The sequence below is a fragment of the Chenopodium album genome, chromosome 11, assembly GCF_948465745.1.
Source record: "Chenopodium album chromosome 11, dcCheAlbu1.1, whole genome shotgun sequence".
In the NCBI taxonomy this organism is placed as follows: Eukaryota; Viridiplantae; Streptophyta; class Magnoliopsida; order Caryophyllales; family Amaranthaceae; genus Chenopodium; species Chenopodium album.
Genome location: NC_137844.1, coordinates 22,637,709 through 22,658,481, shown reverse-complemented (window position 1 = coordinate 22,658,481; position 20,773 = coordinate 22,637,709). Strand labels below are relative to the sequence as shown.

The 20,773-nt window shown below is 34.3% G+C and overlaps 1 protein-coding gene across 1 annotated transcript; it reads right to left on the bottom strand.

Annotated features, from left to right (window-relative positions):
* Positions 1-18,219: 18,219 nt before the first annotated feature.
* Positions 18,220-19,724, bottom strand: LOC145566450 (uncharacterized). Its single transcript, XM_081625867.1, has 2 exons — positions 18,896-19,724; positions 18,220-18,782 (listed from the first exon to the last, which is right to left on the bottom strand). The coding sequence occupies exons 1-2, from the start codon at positions 19,722-19,724 to the stop codon at positions 18,220-18,222; spliced, it is 1,392 nt and encodes a 463-aa protein (XP_081481993.1).
* Positions 19,725-20,773: the final 1,049 nt, after the last annotated feature.

Sequence of the window (20,773 nt, the reverse complement as noted above, 5' to 3'; positions counted from 1 at the left end):
CATGGATAGAATTGGTTTTGATCTAGCTTCTCTAATGACACTATTCAAGCTTTCACAACAGTTATTTAACAACATTCCAGATTTTGACCTAGGACTAAATGCATGCCTAGACCATGAACATGCTGGAATATCAGCCAAATACTTATAGGCATCAGGTGAGAGCAACTTTATTGATTCCATTTGACAGTCAAAGTGCCACTGAAAGAAGAAAAACAAAATGATATCACACACTAGACCTCAGCAATTACATATACAACAACTTTCTTACACATACTCACACTTAAATAAACAAGACAGATCATGAAATGTAGGACAAAACAAAATACCTTGGTAGATGATCTTGCTGCCTTCCAGAAACATTCTTTGAACAACTCTCCAGGGAATTTCTTTTTAAAATTTGCCCATATGTGTCTGCAGCAGAATCTGATCTCTACATTAGGGACAACCTTGTTGAAAGCATCAGGTAACCCCTGCAGAGTAACAAAAAAATCAGAATTGTAAGCACATACTCAACTAAAAAAAAAGCAAAAATAACATAGTGAGTGTGTACCTTCTGTCTATCTGACATATAGGTTACAGCATCCTGAGCATCCCTCTCACTAACCCAGGTTAGGGAGTTTTTCACACTGTCCAAATATTGAACAAGCAACTCCAAAAACCAAGCCTAAGTCTCAGCATTCTCAACTTCTACTATGGCCCAGGCAACAGGAAAAATATTATTGTTGCCATCTTTGCCAATTGCTATGAGACAAATCCCAGGGTATGCCCCCCTTAAATGACACCCATCAACCCCTAAGATAGGCCTGCAACCAGCCAAAAACCCCTCCTTGCATGGTTTAAGGCAAATGTAGATCCTTTGAAATATTGGGGGAGGGTTCTCAATATCCACCACCTTAACCACAGCAATACTTCCAGGATTATACATCCTTATTGCCTCAGCATAGTCCCAAACCCTCTTGTATTGATCAGCTGAGTCACCATGGATCATCTGCATTGCTATCTGCTTGGCATAATAACACTTATAGTACCCAATCTCAACCCCAGTCACTCTCTTGGCTCTCTTCATAAACTTAGAAAGTTTCCAGCTACGTGAATCTCTCCATTCATCAAGAAACCTTTCAGCAAGGTACTCTGAGGTTACCTTGTTGTTTTGGTGCTGCCTACCACACACATGTTCTAAGTTTAGGCTCTTCACTTGAAAAGTTTCCTCCCCTTTCAGCTTCCTAGCTAACACTTTGAATCTACACTTTCTTACAGCCTCACAGGTGCATTTCACAAACCTTGACCTCTTCCATTCACACTCACATCTATTCACACAGTACACAACAACCCTCTTTGATCCATTATGCAAAAAGTAATAGTTGTACTGATTTTCAATTGCATGATACCTAACTGCTTTCCTAAACACATACACTGAAGGAAACTTCAACCCTAGCACTAATTTAATCTGACCTTTGAAGTCAACACTTGGATTGAAAATAGGGTAGTGTATGCCCTGCTCATCATCAGACCCTTCCAGCTCCCTGATCTCCTCATCAGAATCATTTAAGTCCTCATCCCTACCTACCAAGATGTCCTCTGCAACATCAAATCCTGTATCTGTCTCACTGAGCTGTAATTGCCTTTCACTACCTGGTCTTCTATGCCCAATTTCAATCCCTAAGCTCTTGTTAACCAACTCAGTTATGCCCTCATCAACATGCTCAGCTAAAAGGTCATCATCACTGTCATCCTCAAAATCTTCCTCACTTAAGATCACATCACTGTCATCATCATCAGTGTCATCAGTCACACTGCCTTCTTCAACTCTCACACTAAGTGAAGCTTCTTTCCATTTTTTAGATCTACAAGTGGTTTTAGATCTTAAACGTTTACTGGATGAGCTAGGTGTGTTTTTTTGATACCTTTTTGTAAGGGAAATGGTAGAAAGAGGCAGTTTAGATAAGGCTTGGTGGTTATCTTGTTGTTCAGATCTAGGGTTTTCTTGTTGAGCATCAAGTTGTGGACCCTCCATGTCTGGTGAGTCACTACTATTATGCATGGTATTCACATAATCCCCACTTTCCAACTCACCATCACTTTTCATTTCATCATCAACCTCATCATTACCATCAGCTCCTACATCATCAACAACCTTAGGTGTGGTACAGTGAGTGACATATAGGTTGTACCATCCATCTGACTCAGGAAATTCTAAGAACTCAGGAATATCTGAGTCATTTTTGATCTCTTTTCTCCCATTATTAAGTGTACACCCCCTCTTCCTAAACCAGATCTGCCCCACACTTTCATACTTTAATTCTTTTGTTATCTAATAAACAAATTCAAAGTAGCAGACTTCAGGTACATTAGGATGCAAACTCAAGCCATAAAAATTCTGATCCCCAGGCTCATAGGTGGTCTTTTTACTTTTTTTCTTAGTAACAAACACCCCACCATAATACAATCTTATATTAATTTGGCCTTCCATTAATTTATACCAAGGATAAAATGTATTATCTCTACCATTAAACCTGTTGCAATTAAAGAAATAAACCTAATTTCAAATTGATTTCAACTAAAACAATATATTATTATCACAATTAAGCCAGATTCCTAACAATATATTATTGTCACAATCAAGCCAAATCCACTAATTAAGATAAATATAATAATCATTCACATTCCCCAAACTCATAACACAATATATAATTTGCACAAAAAAACCTTATCTAACAACATGCATAAATTCACCCAATTGAAAATGGTCATACCTAGGTTTTTGAATAATTCGCCACTTGGTCCCCTCACCAATTCCAAGCTTGCGTTTACTAAAGTCTTTAGCCATTGAAAACACAGAAAAGGACATTTTTTTGTCAGAATTTGTCAGAAATTGAAGAAGATGAACAGTAACAACCATGTACTTGAAAATGAAATAACAAAGCAATTACTTACCGCTTTAAGTAATTTTTTGGGATGAAATTCAATTCGCACTCAGAACGCCATTAATTTAGCTTTAGAATTTCTGCAATGTAGTCTAATCAGTGTGGTTGTTTTTAATGAAGGGAGAGAGAAAGCAAATTTAGTCTACAGTGAGTTTTTGTGAAAGAGAAGAGGGAAAATTAGGGAAAAAAGGGGGGAAAAGGAAGATTAATAGTCACGTGACAAGTACGTGACTTGGTCAACGCCGGGAAATTAAGGTCAACTCTCATATTCCGACCAAGGGTAGTGTATTACAACAAAAAACCTTTTATAAGGTAGTTTTTATAACAAATTTTTCAAAAGGTAGTTTCTCGCAAAAAAATTGCTTTAAAAGGTAGTTTCTGACAAAATGTCCATAATTATATTTTTTATAAAAGATACAGAATTTTAGTTGAAATAAAACAAGTGTTTTAAAAAAGATTTAATCTGATTTTAATAATAAAGTACATAATCTAATTATTCAATTATATTGGAAAAAAGACTCCGTACAACAAAAATTATCCAGCAGCACCATCGCGTTGCGACAGGTCCATCGCACCGCGACAGCTCCATCGCGTCGCGATGGGTGCAGTTTTGCTTCGATTGGAATTCGATTATCTCTGATTGTTTCCGGATGTCTTTCTCTATAAATAGGATCGTATTTCCCCGTTTTCAATCACCAACAACAATCAACAATCATCTTTCTATTCTCTTCTCTCTCTCAAAGCTAGAAGCTTAGTCTTTCTCCCCCTTTCTAAGCCTTGCCTTTTGTAGGGAATATTTCAAGCATCCCACACTTGAGCCCCACTATGATCATACACTTAAGCATGGTGGCGTCCAAAGGGAATGAAGCTAGAGTAAAAGAGTCTCCAACAAGTTTTAGGAACTTGTAAACCGTTCATAGGATGAAAGTTACACCCCTTCACGATCCATGAGATCGCTAACTCCATAGGTCTGGAACCATGACTGGATATTCGGGGATGAAGGTACAAATCCAACCTAAAAGAGATTGAACCTACCCTAAAAATAGGCCTCTACTTTATTCTTCTCATATTCATGTTCGCTTTCTGACTATCATACAATCAATACGTTAACCCTAAACCTGTTTAATCTATGTTGGTTGAATATAATGCACAAACAAAACTATTATTGGCGATCACTTGAATTATAATCATATTAGCATAAACAAGATTATTAATTATCTTATTAAACGTGATTACAAGTACAAATTCCCTTTAAACCTGCAAGAGAGGCGTGATCAAGCAATAACAACAATAATATCAAACAACATATAAATAATCATCATCATCATAATAATCTTAATCTCATCAAAGCATGATAATAATAGCAAGATCCTAGGCATGATACTAACAAGATTAATAACAAATCCTAGCATGATACTATCATGATATTAGAAAGAATAGGAAGCATCATAGAAACATACACGATATTAAAAATCTTAGTTATTACCCTAAACATGATACTAGGAAGCAATAAAACATCCTAACATGATACTAGGAATCAAAAATAATCTAAGCATGATTTCTATATCAAAATATCAATTAAATTACTTACTTGGATGCCTCGTATCTCTTTCTAATAACAAAATACACACGTTAGTAACTTCAAGGAAAATATTAAAATAAAAAATTAAATCAAATAATCGAAATAGGAATTTGGGACCAAACCCTCAGAAATTACAACCTTTCACATCTAGGGCGAAGGCAACTTCGAACTTGGCTAGGTGTGTCTAGAACTAATGAATGTGGAATTTTGTATGAGGTAAGGTTTAGAAAAAGAAGAGAGAGAGAAAGCTTCTAGCTTTTAGAGAGAGACAGAATAGAGAGAGATGATAATTGTGAATGAATGAAAACGGGGAGATACAACCCCTATTTATAGAAAAAATAGTCCGGAAACAAATCAAGTCCTATTCGGAATAAAATACCTTCTGACACCAATGACAAGAGTTAGCGCCAGACGACAGGCTTAGCGCTAGGTGACAATTGTTAACGCAAGGCGACAGGCTTGTCGTCTTGCGCTGAGTTAGAAATAAAATGCGCTTTGCACGGGGAATCCTCTTCTTAATATAATTAATCAGCAAATTCCGCGTTCATCAAATTAAAATCGGGTTTATCATAAAACACTTATTTTATTCAAAATAAAACTCTTTAAATTAATAATTATCAATCCTAATTCCATTAGAATTTAAAAGAACCTTCTAGATATTCCAGAAGATTAAAATCAATCCTAACAACTTTTAGAAATAATAATTAATAGGCCCTCCTCTAGATCATCGAGCCGCATTAAAATTCATTTTGAGCCCAATTTAGTATTTTGGCCATAACTTCCTCATTATTCATCGGAATTGGGCTTATAATATATCGTTGGAAAGCTCCTTTCGAGCCCGACCCAACTACACTATTATTGGACCCTTATCATGGACCAAACTAAATTGGACTGGCTATTTTCATAAATAGAGAAAGAAAAGAAATGTTTTCAAAAACAGAAAGAAAGATATTTTGATAAAAACAACCGCATCACTAGACTTTTCACACTTTCACTTCGTTCGATAATCAAATGACAAGAAAGGTATTCATCACCGGGTTTGGTTTTGGGGAGACACATTTGGGTGTCTACACCTTTTCAAATACAACATACGTCCATCACGAGACTTATACACATCTAGCCAAGCTCGAGGTTGCCTTCGCCCTAGACGTGAAAGGTTGATAATTTTTGAGGGTTTGATCCGAAATCCCTATTTCAATTATTTAAATTAATTGTTTGATTTAATATTTTCATTAAAGTTACTAACGTGTGTATTGTTTTGAGAGAAAGAGATACGAGGCAACAAAGTGAGTAATTTCATTGCTACATCTTTAAAAAGCATGCTTAGATTTTATTAATTCCTAGTATCATGTTAGGATGTCTTTTATTACTTTCTAGTATCATGCTTAAGTTGATTCCTATTTCTTAATATCATGTATGTCTCTAGTATCATGTTAGGGTTAAAGCTTTGATCTTTATTGCTTAGCGACATGCTAAGATTTGTTATTAATCATCTTAGTATCAAACCTAGGATCTTGCTAATATTATTATGTTTTGATGAGATTGAGATTATTGTGATGATGATGATTGTTGCATCAATATTATTATGTTGCTTGATTTATTATTATTATTGCTTGATCACACCCTCTCTTGCAGGTTTAAAGGGAATTTGTACTTAAAATCACGCTTAATAAGATAATTAATAATTTTATTTAAGCTAATGATTTTAATTCAAGTGATCGCCAATAATAGTTTTATTTGTGCATTAATATTCAACCAACATAGATGAAACAGGTTTAGGGTTAATATATTAATTGTATGTTAGTCAGAAAGCGCACATGAATATGAGAAGAATAAAGTAGAGGCCTATTTTTAGGGCAGGTTCAATCTCTTTTAGGTTGGATTTGTACCTTCATCCCCGAATATCTAGTCATGGTTCAGGTGCACTATGGAGTTAGCGATCTCATGGATCGTGAAGGGGTGTAACCTTCACCTTGTGAACGGTTTACAAGTTCCTAAAATTTATTAGCAACTCTTTTGCTCTAGATTCATTCCCTTCGGACGCCACCATGCTTAAGTGTATGATCACAGTGGGGCTCAAGTGGAGTCGCCAAAAACTGTATATATATCATTTTAGTTGCTATTATCATAATAACAAGAGTTGATTTGAAAGTATATATATCAGGAAGTATAAAACCATAGAGTATAAATCGAGAAAGTATGATTCATTTTTATTTTGAATTGCATGCAAATTAAAATGACAAAAACTACTAAGAAAAATGTTGCAAAAAAACAACCAACAAAACCTAATGCAGCAAAGAAACTCAAAAGGAATCTCCAGCAGCAAAGAAAGCTTTTGCAGCACAGAAGATATCTCCAAAGAAACCTGCAAATTCTAAGAAATCTCCAATTAAAGGTATAAAATCTTGAAGTAAAATATTAATTTTATAAAGTAAATAGAAATAGTAATAAAATAAACCATTTGTCTTTATAAGTCTATGATATCAATATAAATATTATGATGCATACTATTACATGATTGATCATAAAAGTAAATGATAAGTTTAATAGAGTAAATAAAAAAGCTTTTAAAGTAAATATATATGTTTTTAAAGTTATTTAACATGTTTTAAATTTATATACTCCTTATATTAACATAAACTCATTGTTAAACTTAACTGTATTAGGTGCTAATTTTCAAAGGATTTCAAAAAAGCAAATACTGATAAAGAGAAGGCTTAAGAGCACACACATTGGGGAGGATATATCATCCTCCCTTTACTCTCTCTCCTCCAGAGTAGTATCCTTCTTGATGTAAAAACAAGAGAGGATACTACTTTAAAGAGGAATGCAATATATCCTCTTCGGAGACAGAATATTAACTATTTGGAAGAGGATATGTCAGTGGATCAAAACTCATCATTTCATATATTTTTTTGCCTTTCTATTCACTGAAACGATGAGTTTTGTAGAAAAAAAACAAAAACATAACAAGCCACTTGATGCAAAGGTCCCACACAAGCATGCATCTATATTTTTACTGTCATTGTTTTTCTTTTTCATTTTTTTTATCAATATTGTCATTGTTTTTTAATTATTGACAGTATATTGTTCTAATTAACAACAATTGATATAATTCGTTTTTGTTATTGTCAACGTTAGAATTTGTTAGTGTAATTGTTAGTTAATTATTATCAATGTTATATTTTTTTTTGGTGAATTAGGTTATTGTCAACAACATTACTAATTATCTTTGTGTTGATCGGTTATTCAATGCAAACTTTATCTTTATAATATAATTTATTTAAAGGTTGCAACTCGATTTATTTTACCAATATTAATAAAAACAAAAGCAATTAATTAGGCTAATTTATTTTTTAATCACTTGAAATTATAATTGTTCCAAAATTAAATGTTTTGTTAAAGAAAGATAATATGTGGTGGGGTATATAAAGTATGAATGAGGAAGGGAAAAAGGATCCTCTTTGATGTGTGGAAAAATAAAAAAATAGAAAGAGGAAGAGGAAGGAGATAGTGGGAAATGATGTGGAAGAAAGAAAAAATGATGTGTTAAAAGGAGAAAAGGAGAGAGAGAGTAGAAGAGAGGACATAAGTATCCTCTCCAATAATCTTGCTCTAAGGAACACCACTTCTCTTGAGGAATGAATCCGAAGCAATATTCTGCTATTTTATAGTCAGGATGGAATCCGAAGTAATCGTATTCAGGCCTTCGTGGCCACTTTGTGGGCTATATGGATTACTCAGAATAAGCGTGTCTTTCAAGGTGAAAATGGGTATTTGGGATGTTACTTTGGTAATCTGAAGGAAGCCTTCCTCCTTTTACATGACTTCACAAAGCCGACTACTAGAATAGAGGAAGTAACTCCTCTCGTAGATCTCTCTAATCAGCCCCCGCCGGGTTTTTACAGGTTTCTTTGGGACAAACTAATCATGTCCTACTTTTCAACGACTCTTTAGCTCTTGGTACGATTCGAGTTGATGGTTCATGGCATAAGACTAGTAAATAGTACGGGGTAGGGTGGACGATAGAGATGCATAACACAGGTGAATTGGAGGCCAGAGGGTTCTCTGGAATTGCGGCCTCAGCTCTATAGTCAGAGTTTTGGGCTTGTATTTATGCTTTGCGTTGGGCCCGAGATAATGGTTACAGGTCAATTAAGATTCTAACTAACTGTGCCTCGCTTGTTACGATGCTTCAGAGCAAAGAATCCTTGGATATTCACCTTTATTGGACTTGGAAGGAGATTATTAAAATCGGAAGTACCTTCCAGCATTGCATCATCCTCAAGGTTGACAGAGCATAATTCAACCTCTCTCACCTCATAACTAACCGATGCCGGACTACTTTAAATAGCTTTTCTAATTCTGCTGTTTTTGATGTGTTTTAATCTAGTAGTTGTTTTCCTTTTACTTTCTTTCTCTTGTTGTCAAAAAAAAAAGTTAGATTGATATGTTGTAAATTAGGTTGTTTTTTCTTGAATATTTTAATTTTAAAAGTAAATGTTTTAATATCATCTAGTTTAACAAATTATAGGAACCAAAAAAAGAACAAAAGCTGAAGTTAAAGATAGCAATTATGAACCAGAAGAAGATAAGAATGACGAATTTGATGGATCATCAGAAGAAGATAGAAAAAATACAAAAGCTCATTTAAAGAAGAAAATGAAGTTTGACAGTTCAGATAAGGAGGTGCAAGACGTTATAGTGGTTAAAGAAGTAAGTGACGATGATGATGGTAATCTGGACATAAAAAAAACACACTGCAAACCAAATGCAGTATTTGATATGATCAAGGATTTCAATGAGAGATAGAGATTAAATGTCATAAGTGTTGGATTTAGAGGCTTGCTTGAACTGAACTGACAGAAGTTTCAACAAAGATGCTTCCATGACTTTGTCATCATTTCAATGGAAACAATTGTATGTTCAAGATGGACATGATGAAGGAGTTCTCTGTAAGTTCCTATGATGTTCAAGATATTTTCTTGCTTCCAAGTGTAACAGAGAACAAGTTGACTTATTAGTTAAGGAAGCAACCTATAGCAAACATGGTGATTCAAAAGGAATGGAAGAAGAAGCTAGGAATTCCAGAAAGCGTTGACATCTTTGTGAATAATTTGGAGAACAAAACAAAGACTCTAAAGGAAGGAGGGGATAATTTTAAAAGATTCTTTGTGATGTATGTTTACAGCACATTCTTAGCCCCTATTGCAAACAGAGTGATAGATTACAAGATAATCAGCTATGCACACAATGCAACCTGGATTGGTATGGTTATGTACTCAATAACTTGTGTAAAGCAGTGGGGAGCTTCAAGAACAACAAGCATAAGGAATCAAGAACAGGAATCAATGGATGTGTCCTGATTCTCTAGATTGTGTACTTTCATCACCTTTCATTTAGAGGGCAGCCTGAACCTACAACATTGCCCTTGATCAAACATTGGACAGATGAGAAAGTAAGAGAAAGAATTGCAAGTGACGCAAAAGCATCATTTGGTCAAGGAGAAATCTAGAAAGATGTGTATCCGTTTGTAGAAAAGGAGGTCAACAAGCATACTTAGGTGATGTTATAGAGACTACATATAGGAATTTTGCTGACAGAGAGAGAAGATTAATCTCTTTTAACCTTCTAGATGGTCTTATGACAGACAATGAGATACACGATGCTGCACATGATGTGAGTAATTTTTTCTAGCTTCAAAAGATTTCTTGTTTACTGATTTGTTAGGATTTTTTTTATATTTGCTCTGCTTCCAGTTGAGTAAATGATAAAAAAAAAAAGTAAATAAAATACACTGCAAAGTAAACAAATTAACTTTAAAAGTAAACAGTATTTTTTTATCAAAAATATTGTAAAAATAAATTTTTGTTATTTATTTGAAGGAAGTTGAAGAAGATCTGCTCTTATTGGCTGAGACTCAACAGTCTTTTCAATGTTGCATGCCGAGCGTATAACTTGCATAATAGATAGGATTAAAAACAAAAATTGAGTGTGTCTGCATCTCAACTATTTTATGAAACACAAAGGCTGATAGAAGACCCTAGAGTGCAAAGGGATATTGATGAAATAGTGAAAATTTACGATGATATGAGAGATGTATATAATGTGTTTTGATCAATAGGGGAGGAGCAGCATAAAAATCTTGAAGCTAATGCAGATTATGATGGAGATAATCAAGATGGTGCAGATAATTTTGTACATGAGGCTATTAATCTGGATGATGAAAATGAAGAATCTGAAAATGAGAAAGAAAAGGAAGAGGACAAAAAGGAAGAATCTGAAAATGAGAAAGAAAAGGAAGAGGAAAAAAAGGAAAAATCTGAAAAAGAGGAAGAAGAGGACAAAAAGGAAGAGGATAAGGATAAAAACAAAGAGGAGAAGGAAGAAAACAAAGTGGAAAAAGACGAAGATGAGAAGGAAAAAGAGAAGGATGAAAAGGAACAAGAGAATGAAGCTGAAATCAGTGTAGCAGTTGATGCTAATACTATAAACCAGGCATCAGAACATCCATTCAACTTTTTGAATGAATTTGCTTCAAAGATTAAGTGTTCTGTAGATTGTGGGAAAATAGGAACCGAAGTGGATTACGTATGCAAGTGCATGAGGAGCAACAAAAGTACAGTGCAAGAAATGCCAAAATTGCATCAACTGGTGGCTGACTATTGTTTTTTGAAAAATAAATCAATGAAAAGGTAATATTATTCTTTGACTTTTAGCATTGTTTTATTTAATTTATTTCTAATTCCTTTTACTCTATAAATTTTAATAAATCAACTTGTTTTTGTTTAATTATATAGTGAACAACTTGTAGCAGTTGAAGCTCCAATTGTAATACCAAGGGATGATATGATAACTTTAACACCTACAATCCCAAATCAACTGATAAATTCAAGCATTGTTCAAGCATGGTCATTTTTAATGAATAAATCAAGATTGACAGCCAGGCCATCATGTTTTTTCTTAGGAATTGACCACAATATAAGTAATTTTAAAATAAAGAATAGAATACATACAAATTATAGCTAAATACATAATGTGTTTTGTGTTTTCATGAATATGCAGAGGCCACTAGATATTTCTCTCACGTCTCAGAAAACATTTCAAGAGGCTAAAGATCGTTCTCCTAACTTAGTTTTAGCTAAATTAGACCAAGCTTGGTATGATTGGATCGAATTGTGCAATGCAAAACACTAATTTATGGAGGTTGATTTGGTACGTTTTCTGTAATGTAGTATAAATCTGATTTAAAAAAATAAAAAATAAAAATAAAAAAACTAAAAATATTATTTAAATCTCAGGTGTTTATCCCAATTCTGTTGAATATCCATTATAGTGTTATGTGGTGAACATGTTGAAAGGACGCATCCAGTACTTGGATAACAGAATTTATAAAACAAGTGAGATGGATTGCTATAAAAATGTTGCATCTACTGAAGGATTTATGTCTTCTTCATGTGCAATTACTAGATATATAAATGGATCAAATTATGGAGATAATTAAGTTCGTTCATTTGGGTCGTCGTTATATCATAGCTAGAGGTATTAACAATCCTTGGGCTAGTAAAATAGGTCAAAGCACAATTGGACGGATCTTATCTATAAGGTCACACAAAGGGCCTAGATCGGGCACAAGAGGACAATGCTCATGATGGGCCTCATTCCCTAGTATGGCCGTCCATATGGAGTAGTAGGTAGGAGTTTGGGCTTCGTAACCTAGTCTAATATAATAGGGATTATATAAAGACTAGGTGCCTAGGGTTTTGAACAATAATTCAGTGATCAGTAAGATCAAACCCTAATTAGCAAACATGAAACCTAACACCTCTCATACTCTCTCTCTCACGGCACTTTCTCCTCCCCGGCGCCGGTGTTGGTGGTTCGTGGTGGTCGGTTTAGTCCATTAAAGGTGGTGATTGTGGTTTTCCTCTTTCACTCGACCAACCCCGTGGACTAAGTAGAGGAGCAACGCTTGGGGCTCTATTCTCTCCCTGATTTGCCAGTTGAATAGCTTCGTGGAATTCATGCTTAAAAGGTATGATTATATGTCTTGTGTGTTATGCATGCGATCTTGGGATAGGTGCTTATGAATATGATTCATGTTTTTTTTCTGCATATAGTACCTATAAACTCCTACAGTGGTATCAGAGCTCCTCTTGCATGAACACGCTTGATGATAATAATACGATTATTTGAATTCCATATTCTTAATTTTATAATCAATTAAGAGGGAGAAATTAATTTAATTATGGTTCAATTATTATATCTAATGTGATTAAACTTTTGGAATTGATTACATGCGATTTAATTATGCTCAAATAACCATGAAGAGGACCGAAAATTTTCCCTAGAGTATTCAAAAATTTCGAACCCTAAACCCTAATATTTTCGGATTTTTTTCGAAAATTTTAAGCCCTAAACTATGATTTTGTGCTTGATTTTTTATTTAATTCGATTTGATTCATGTTTCATAATTTTAATTAGATTAATTTATGCATAAAAGAGTTTTGTGTATAATCATCGATTTAATTTTAAAAGTTAGAATTAAATTGGGATTAATTTCATGATGAATCCTAATTTTAAAATTGAATGGGGATTTAATTTTAATTTGTGGACTAATTTAATTTAATTTTGTTAAATGCTATTTTAATTAAATTAAGGGAAATTCTCAATGGTAGCCCTCTGTTTTTGCTTTTTCTCAATGGTAACCAAATTTTTTTTCAATTATCTTTGGTAGCTCTATACTCTTAAAATTTCCCAATCATAACCTTAATGATATGTTTCTATTAAGAATCTGTTAAATCTAACTTTATTATGAAACAAGGTTAACTTTAACATTTAAAAAAAAAAATTTAAAAAAGCAAAAATCTACACTCAGCAGTCAACACCCATGAGGCCACGACAACCCACAGGCTACAACCCCCTTCATTTTCCTTTTTTTTTTTTATAATACATTTTCCATTTTCATTCTCCTTCTATATCTCTCCTCTTCCTTCAATCTCCAACCTTCCCCTTCCAATTCTTCCTTTAGTGCTTTTCATTTCCCCTCTTTCGTCTTCTTCTTAATTAAAATTTAGGGGTCTTGATTTTCTCTATCCTCCTCAAAAATGTTTGTCCAGTATAGATGCTTCGTAGGATTGTCTATGGCCTTAGGCCACCACTGACCAAGGCTTGAGCCAAGCTTTCCCTCAGTTCATGGATATCGTTGATTTGAAGGTTTTGTTCTCATCAAAAAATTGAGTTTGTTCGATTTTAATGAGATGTAAAAATTGAGTAATAGGTGAGAGAAAAATGGGGTTGGAATGGAAGAAGCAGGAATGAAGGGAGATGTGATTGAGGAATCCACCATCAATGGAGAGGATTGAATAGTGTTTTGACTTTTTGAGGTGGGATTAGAGAGGAGGGATCTGTGAGAAGCACTAAAATGAAAGAGAGAGAAAATAAGATTGTGAGAAAGAAGAAGAAAGGATGAGGAAGAAGGTAAGTGTTGAAAAATGGAGGGTATGAAAAGAGATATTTTCATATCATTAAAGATGGAGCTGAGGTTCAAATTAAAAATGGCGTTTTGAAGCTTAGTGGTAAAGTTAACTAAGTTGGGGACTTGGGAAAGAGGGGTTGAAGAAGGTGGGTTGATATGACTAACCATAGTTAATAAAAGTTAAATTTAACAGATTTTTAAAAGAAAAAACACCATTATGGTTACGGTTGAGAAGTTGTGAAAGTATGTGGCTATCAAAGATAATTGAAAAAAAAAATTGGTTACCATTAAGAAAAAGCAAAAACAGGGGGCTACCATTGAGAATTTCCCTTAAATTAAAAACCAAAAAAAAAAAAAAAAAATAAAATTAAGGTAGCCGACAGCCACGACTGGGTGGCACAGCCACGGTGGCTGCCGACCAAGTGGTCAGTCTAGAGGGAGGACAGGAGGTTTGGGGTGGCTATGGGCAATAGCTGGGCTGCTACTGTTGCCGCTGCCTTGCGCGGCAGTGGCTTCTGTAAAGCAGCCAGCCACCGTGGCTAGCCAAGGCTGGCCGTGCACGGTGGCCTACAGTCTCAACAGTAGTTGCTGCCATGCTGCTGCCTTGCGGCAGTGGCTGCTGTCCAAGGCAGCTAGCCACCGTGGCTAGCTTCGGGTAGCCAACCACGGTGGCCGGTGTGTGTGGCACGTTTTTTCAAAAAAAAATTATTTTGTTTTAAAAATATTTCAAGATAAAATTTTGATTTATTTTAGGATAAAATTATTTGATTTGAGATAAAATCTTGTGTTAAGATAAAATCAAATATTCAAAAGTTGATTTATTTGATATTATCCATATTTAAAGTTGTTAAATTTGGTGATTATCCATAATTAAAGTGTTTAATTTTGGATAATATTTGTTAGGATGAGCATATTCCAAAAGGATAATAATTGATTTAAATATTGTGATTATCCCATAACTAGATTAGGATATAATTAATTCTAAATTTATTTGATTGGCTAGTAATTAGGATAGAATCTCCTAAAGTTGTTATAATAATCATGGAAGATTAAATATGATTTATCTTTCTAGATTAAAATATGATTTGATTCTATCTCATGCCTAAATTAAAATATTTGATATTTTATAATTGGTCATGAATAATATTTGATATTATCTAATTATGATTTAAAATATGAGATATTTTAGGAAATGCGTTGCCTTAATTATAAACATTCGATGTTGTAGTTTAGACAAGCATGCTAAGTGAGTTATTATATGGAACTTTTATATAATACATGATATTATGTTGTTATATATAGACTAGTATGACCCATAGATTCTAAATATGATCTACGAATCGTGATGTATTTTTGTAATCTAAATACGGTCTGCGAACCGTAAATAAAAGTTATAAAAGTTAAGTATTTTTGTAACTTTTATTTAAAGAAAATAGATTAGTTATTTAAATAGTTTAGTCCAAAGAAGCTCATGAAGTGAAGGCCCAAAGGAGCAAGGTGGATAGAGATCCATGAAGGTTCAAGTGGGAGCATTTTCATTTCTAGTTTTCTTAGTACTAAGGGGTCATACTATGTCATGTTTTATTGAATTAGTAGATTATGCATGTTAGATTTTATTTATGTTGATTGATGATGCGCTAGAGTTCATTAAATAATCACAACATAATAAATCTAGGTCCTAGTAATATTGAGATTGCTTTTCCAATTAAAAACCCAACAAACCTTCGATGATTAATGATAGGTCATGCCAAAGCTGGGTGTCATTTTATCTCTTGGGAGACTTGGGGAAAATCAAGTTTTACAATTTTTATTGATTATGCTCAACAAGGTTACCTAAAGAGTTTAGAACCTTGAAGCAAAGGGTAATAATTAAACATGTGATGGTTAATTATTCAACCAAGAGTTATAAGAGTTGTAATCAGTAAAAAGTTTACTCACCTTGAAAATGTAATGGTTGATGATATGGCCAAAGTCCGGTCAATTATTGCACAAATAAAGGATCTTGGAATCACTTAAAAGCAAAATTCACCAATTTAATTCGTTTATGGTACTTTAATTTTAATTAAACATAATTATTAAACTTTGCCTTATTTTGACATAGATGGGTAGCCGTAACAATGACAACAACATTTACAATCTACGACCATTCCTTGAGAAGGGTAGGTTGACAGGAGATAACTTTTCCAATTTGGAAAGGATGCTAAGACTTGTTCTGAAATCAGAAGGTAGAGAGGATGTCATTGACACCCCATTGCCAGGACCTTTGCCAGAAGATGCTATAGCGGCAGAGATCCGTAAGCGCAAGGAAGTGCTTGACAGGGCTGTGCCTATCACTTGCTTAATGATTGCTTCTATGGAGCCTAGTCTTCAAAAGTGTTTTGAGGACCAGGATGCATATAGTATCATGCAAGAAGTCAAAGCTTTGTTTAAGAAACAGGCTAGAGTTGAAAGGTATGAGCTCCATCAAGGGATTCTGGATTGTAAGATGGAGAAGGGTACCACAGTTCATGATCATGTTGTCAAAATGATCAGCCTTATTCAAAATATGGAAAAACTGGGGCACCCATATAGTAATGAGATGGAAACAGACATCATTCTCCACTTACTTCCAGAGACTTTCAATCAGTTTATCATGAACTTTCACATGTTTGACGCTACAAGGACTATGAATGAGTTGCATGCTATGTTGGTTACTGCTGAAAAGCAAATCCCTAGGGAACCTAAGAAAGAGGTTCTTATGGTTCAAAAGGGAAAAGGGTTTAGGGTTTAAGAAGAAGGGGAAAAAGGCTAAGGGCAAGGGCAAGAAACTTGCCAAGGCTCCTGAGAAGCCTAAGGCGACTCCAAGAAGAAGGGGCATTGGAAGCGCAATTGCCACAAATACCTTGACTTCCTCAAGAAGAATGGAGCATCAACCTAAGGTATTATGTTATGAACATTTTAACTTTCACTTAGGTATGTGATAGCAAGTTGCAGTGCTTACATTATTAATGTTGTGCAGAAGCTGCAAAGAAGTGAGGCTAGCAAGGAAATGGAGCTTAAGGGTGCACTAGAAGCAGTGGCGGATCCAGGATTCAGACAATGGGGGTACAAACTCAATAAAAAGCAGAAAAATAATTCAATAGAAAAAAAAATATTCAATACCAATAAAAATTACAAAATTCATATTACAAATAATGAAAAGACAAAGATTACATAAGTGACACATTAAATCTTACAAATGCATACGACGAGTTTGCATAACTTGAAAGCGATTAATTATATCATCATCACTAACTTGAAAAAACAAGTCCCTCTCAATAAATGTAACTAAACAATCATTCATAAATTGGTCACCCATACTATTCCGCAATTTGTTTTTCATAATAGTCATCGAGGAAAAAACCCTTTCCACACTTGCGGTTGCTACGGGAAGAATCAACGCTAGTTTTAAAAGTAAGTAAACTAGCTTATAATCTTCATGTTTCTCGGTTTCAATTAACTTCATGGAAAGCTCCCTAAGATCTTAGACATCTTGAAACCTTTCATCATTTCGCATGTCACCAACAAAAAAATCAAGCTCAAAGGCTAGAGTTATCAAATCATTTTTCGAGAACTCATTTGGATATAATTGGCAAGTCTAACCAATTTGCACTCATCAAAATCTGCAAAAGAATTAAGTGGACTCAAACAAGCCATACAAGAAAGTAACTCCATGTTTGCCTCATTGAACCTATTGTTGAGCTCTTGAAGTTGCAAATCAATGATAGATAGAAACATTTCAATACGAAAACGATGAAGATTTGTAGCTTTTGCAAAGAAGCATTTTGATCTTCCACGGGGTTCATATATACCATTCATATCGGGAACTACAATGTCATGTTAAGCGCAAAAGGAACGTACCTTATTAATAAAGTTTCCCCATCTATGATCTCTCATTCTTTGCAAACGTTCCTTAGTTAAAGAAACAAGAGTCATGGCATTAACAATATTTATGTCCTTTCTTTGCAAATCTTGACTTAATACATCTGTGTAACCAAATATTTCAAGCATTAACTGTGTTATGAAAACAAATTCAAAAGACTCAAATGTAGCCATAATAGTTCTAGCCTTTCCACGGTCTTCTCCATAAATGGGGTTGTTTCCAATTTTCTCAAGTACCTTCATGATTGTGGAATACAAAGTAGTGACATTCAAAAGAGTTTTGTAGTGTGACCCCCAACGAGTTGCACCCGGCCTCTTTAAACCAAGTTCTTGGTTTAACCTTGTCCACTCTCAATTTCACCCAATTCTAATGCTTGTAACACTTCTTGAGCTTGAATTTCTCTAAGCATTTCTCTACGCTTACAAGAAACCCCAATAACATTCAACAAATAGCCAAGTTGTTCAAATAGCCAAATGCAATCATCATTATCCTTAGCAACCACAACAAGAGTCAATTGAAGTTGATGTGCAAAACAATGAACATAATAAGCAAAGAAAGTTTCATTCTTGATCAAAGTTTTAAGCCAATTTATCTCACCCCTCATATTGCTAGCACCATCATAACCTTGACCACGAACTCTAGACAAACTCAATGAATACTCCATAAGTAAAGACTCAATTGCTTGCTTAAGTGACAAAGAAGTGGTATCCTCAACATGCACAATCCCGATAAAATGTTCACAAACCCTCCCTTTTTTATTAACATAGCGCAAGCAAAGAGCTAGTTGTTCCTTTTGAGAAATATCACTAGACTCATCTGCCAATATCGTAAAATAATCATCACCAAGCTCTTCAATAATAAGCCTAGTAGTTTCTTTGGCACATGAATTTATTAGCTCTTTTTAATAGAAGGAGATGTCATTTGATTGTTTCCAGGAGCATTTTTTAAGACAACACTATGAACATTAACATTATTCTCAACAAGCCATGATAAAAGCTCAAGAAAATTGCCTCTGTTATTGGAATACTCACTCTCATCATGACCACGAAATGCTAGACCTTGTTGTAAAAGAAATCTTAAACATTTAAGTGAATAGGTAATGCGGGATTTATAAACACTAGCAAGTTCAGAATTTTGAGAGTCAATTGATTCAATAATTGATGCCTTTGGTCTGATGAAAAAATTATATTTTTCTTGAGCTTCATTATGATAACTTCTAAAACCCTCAACATGTCTGTCAAATCTAGCAGGTTTATTCCAACCCCTAAACCCTTCATTCACAATAGCATCCCCTCTTGGAAAAATAGTTTTATCTCTGAACAAGTAACAACTAAAACAAAAGGCAGCATCCATTTCAACACTATACTCAAGCCAAGCATACTTGTCAAACCAAGAAACGCTAAAGCGACGCATACCTTCTAATTCACGCTGAGGAAAATCATGTGTACGCGGCTGACAAGCCTTTTTGAGAATGTATCCTCTCCTTACAACATCTCGATCATTGGGAGGATAAGAGCAGATTGGCTTTCTTTTTTCGGGGTCATGTGGAAGAAGCTCAACATCATAAATAGCTTCCTCACAAGCAGTTCTTGCTGTACTGTAAGGTGTATTTTCAGCCCTTTCTTGTTTAATTTCTTCCTCAATTGGAGGATTTGGAGCAGCAGGGACTTCATGCTCCATGGTCTCCATCTCCTCACCAACAAATCCATCGACTTCTTGCTCATTATCATTTATTGGAGGCTCTTGTGATGGTTGTGAGCTTGGAGAAGATGCAGTACAAGATTTATGTGATTTCCCTCCATCTCCCTTCCAAAAGTATTCTAAACTTTTGTTTTTCATCCTACAATTCTGTCAAATTTGTACAAAATTTTGGCATGAATTGCATATAAAATTAAATTAACCTAACTTAATTAAACAATTCATCAATGAGTAAAGCAATTAATTCAACATAATCTAAGTAATCTAACAAGCAGTAAAGCAACTAATTCAACTTATTCACGTATTCAACAGTTCAACTAATCAACTACCAAATTGAAAAATTAAAACTAATTTAGTAATTCAACAAATCAACAAACCAAAATTAATAAACAAGTAAACAGAATGACAATGACATATAAATTGTAAAATTAAAAGTTGGATTGTAGGAACTAATTCAAGGATTCAACTATTAAATTGACATAATGAAAGCACTTACCGTGAGAATCACTTGTAGGAACTAATTCAATAATTAAGCCACTGCCGGTTTTCCGGAGAATCACTTGAGTGGGATAAGGCGGTGAGGTGCTGCTGAGCAATCGGAGGAGACGGAGGAATTTTAGATCTAGGTTTTCTGGTTTTGTACTTAAAGTGTGAACTGGGGAAGTGAGGAGAGAGAGCATGTTTTTTATTTGAATTGAGTCCTTTTTTTTTGTTATTTACTTGTTTATGGGGACTGACAGGTGACAGCTATAGCATTTAATATTTTAACCAAAAAAACCGAGTATCTAAGAGAACAAGTCTCTTTTACTATTACTTTTTTTTTCCAGAATGGGGGTACAGCTGTAACTCTATGTACCCCCCTGGATCCACCACTGACTAAAAGTGTTCGAGTGGCCAAGAAAAGCTTCACAATTTTAATTTCTAAATATTTTTATGATGATTTTAGACAATTTTCGTTTGTTTATGAGACAATATTTCGGTTTTCTTGTTAAGATACTGATTGTTTTACTTGGCTTGGACAAGTGTTGATCCATGACCAAGGTAATAAAATTGTTTTCATTTATGCTAGATAGGAGTTAATTTTGTTTTATGACATTGATATAAGTAGATCACAAAAGCAAAATTAGATGATTTAAGACAAACTTACTTATAACAAAGTAAGATTAGGTCACATAAACCATTTGCACATC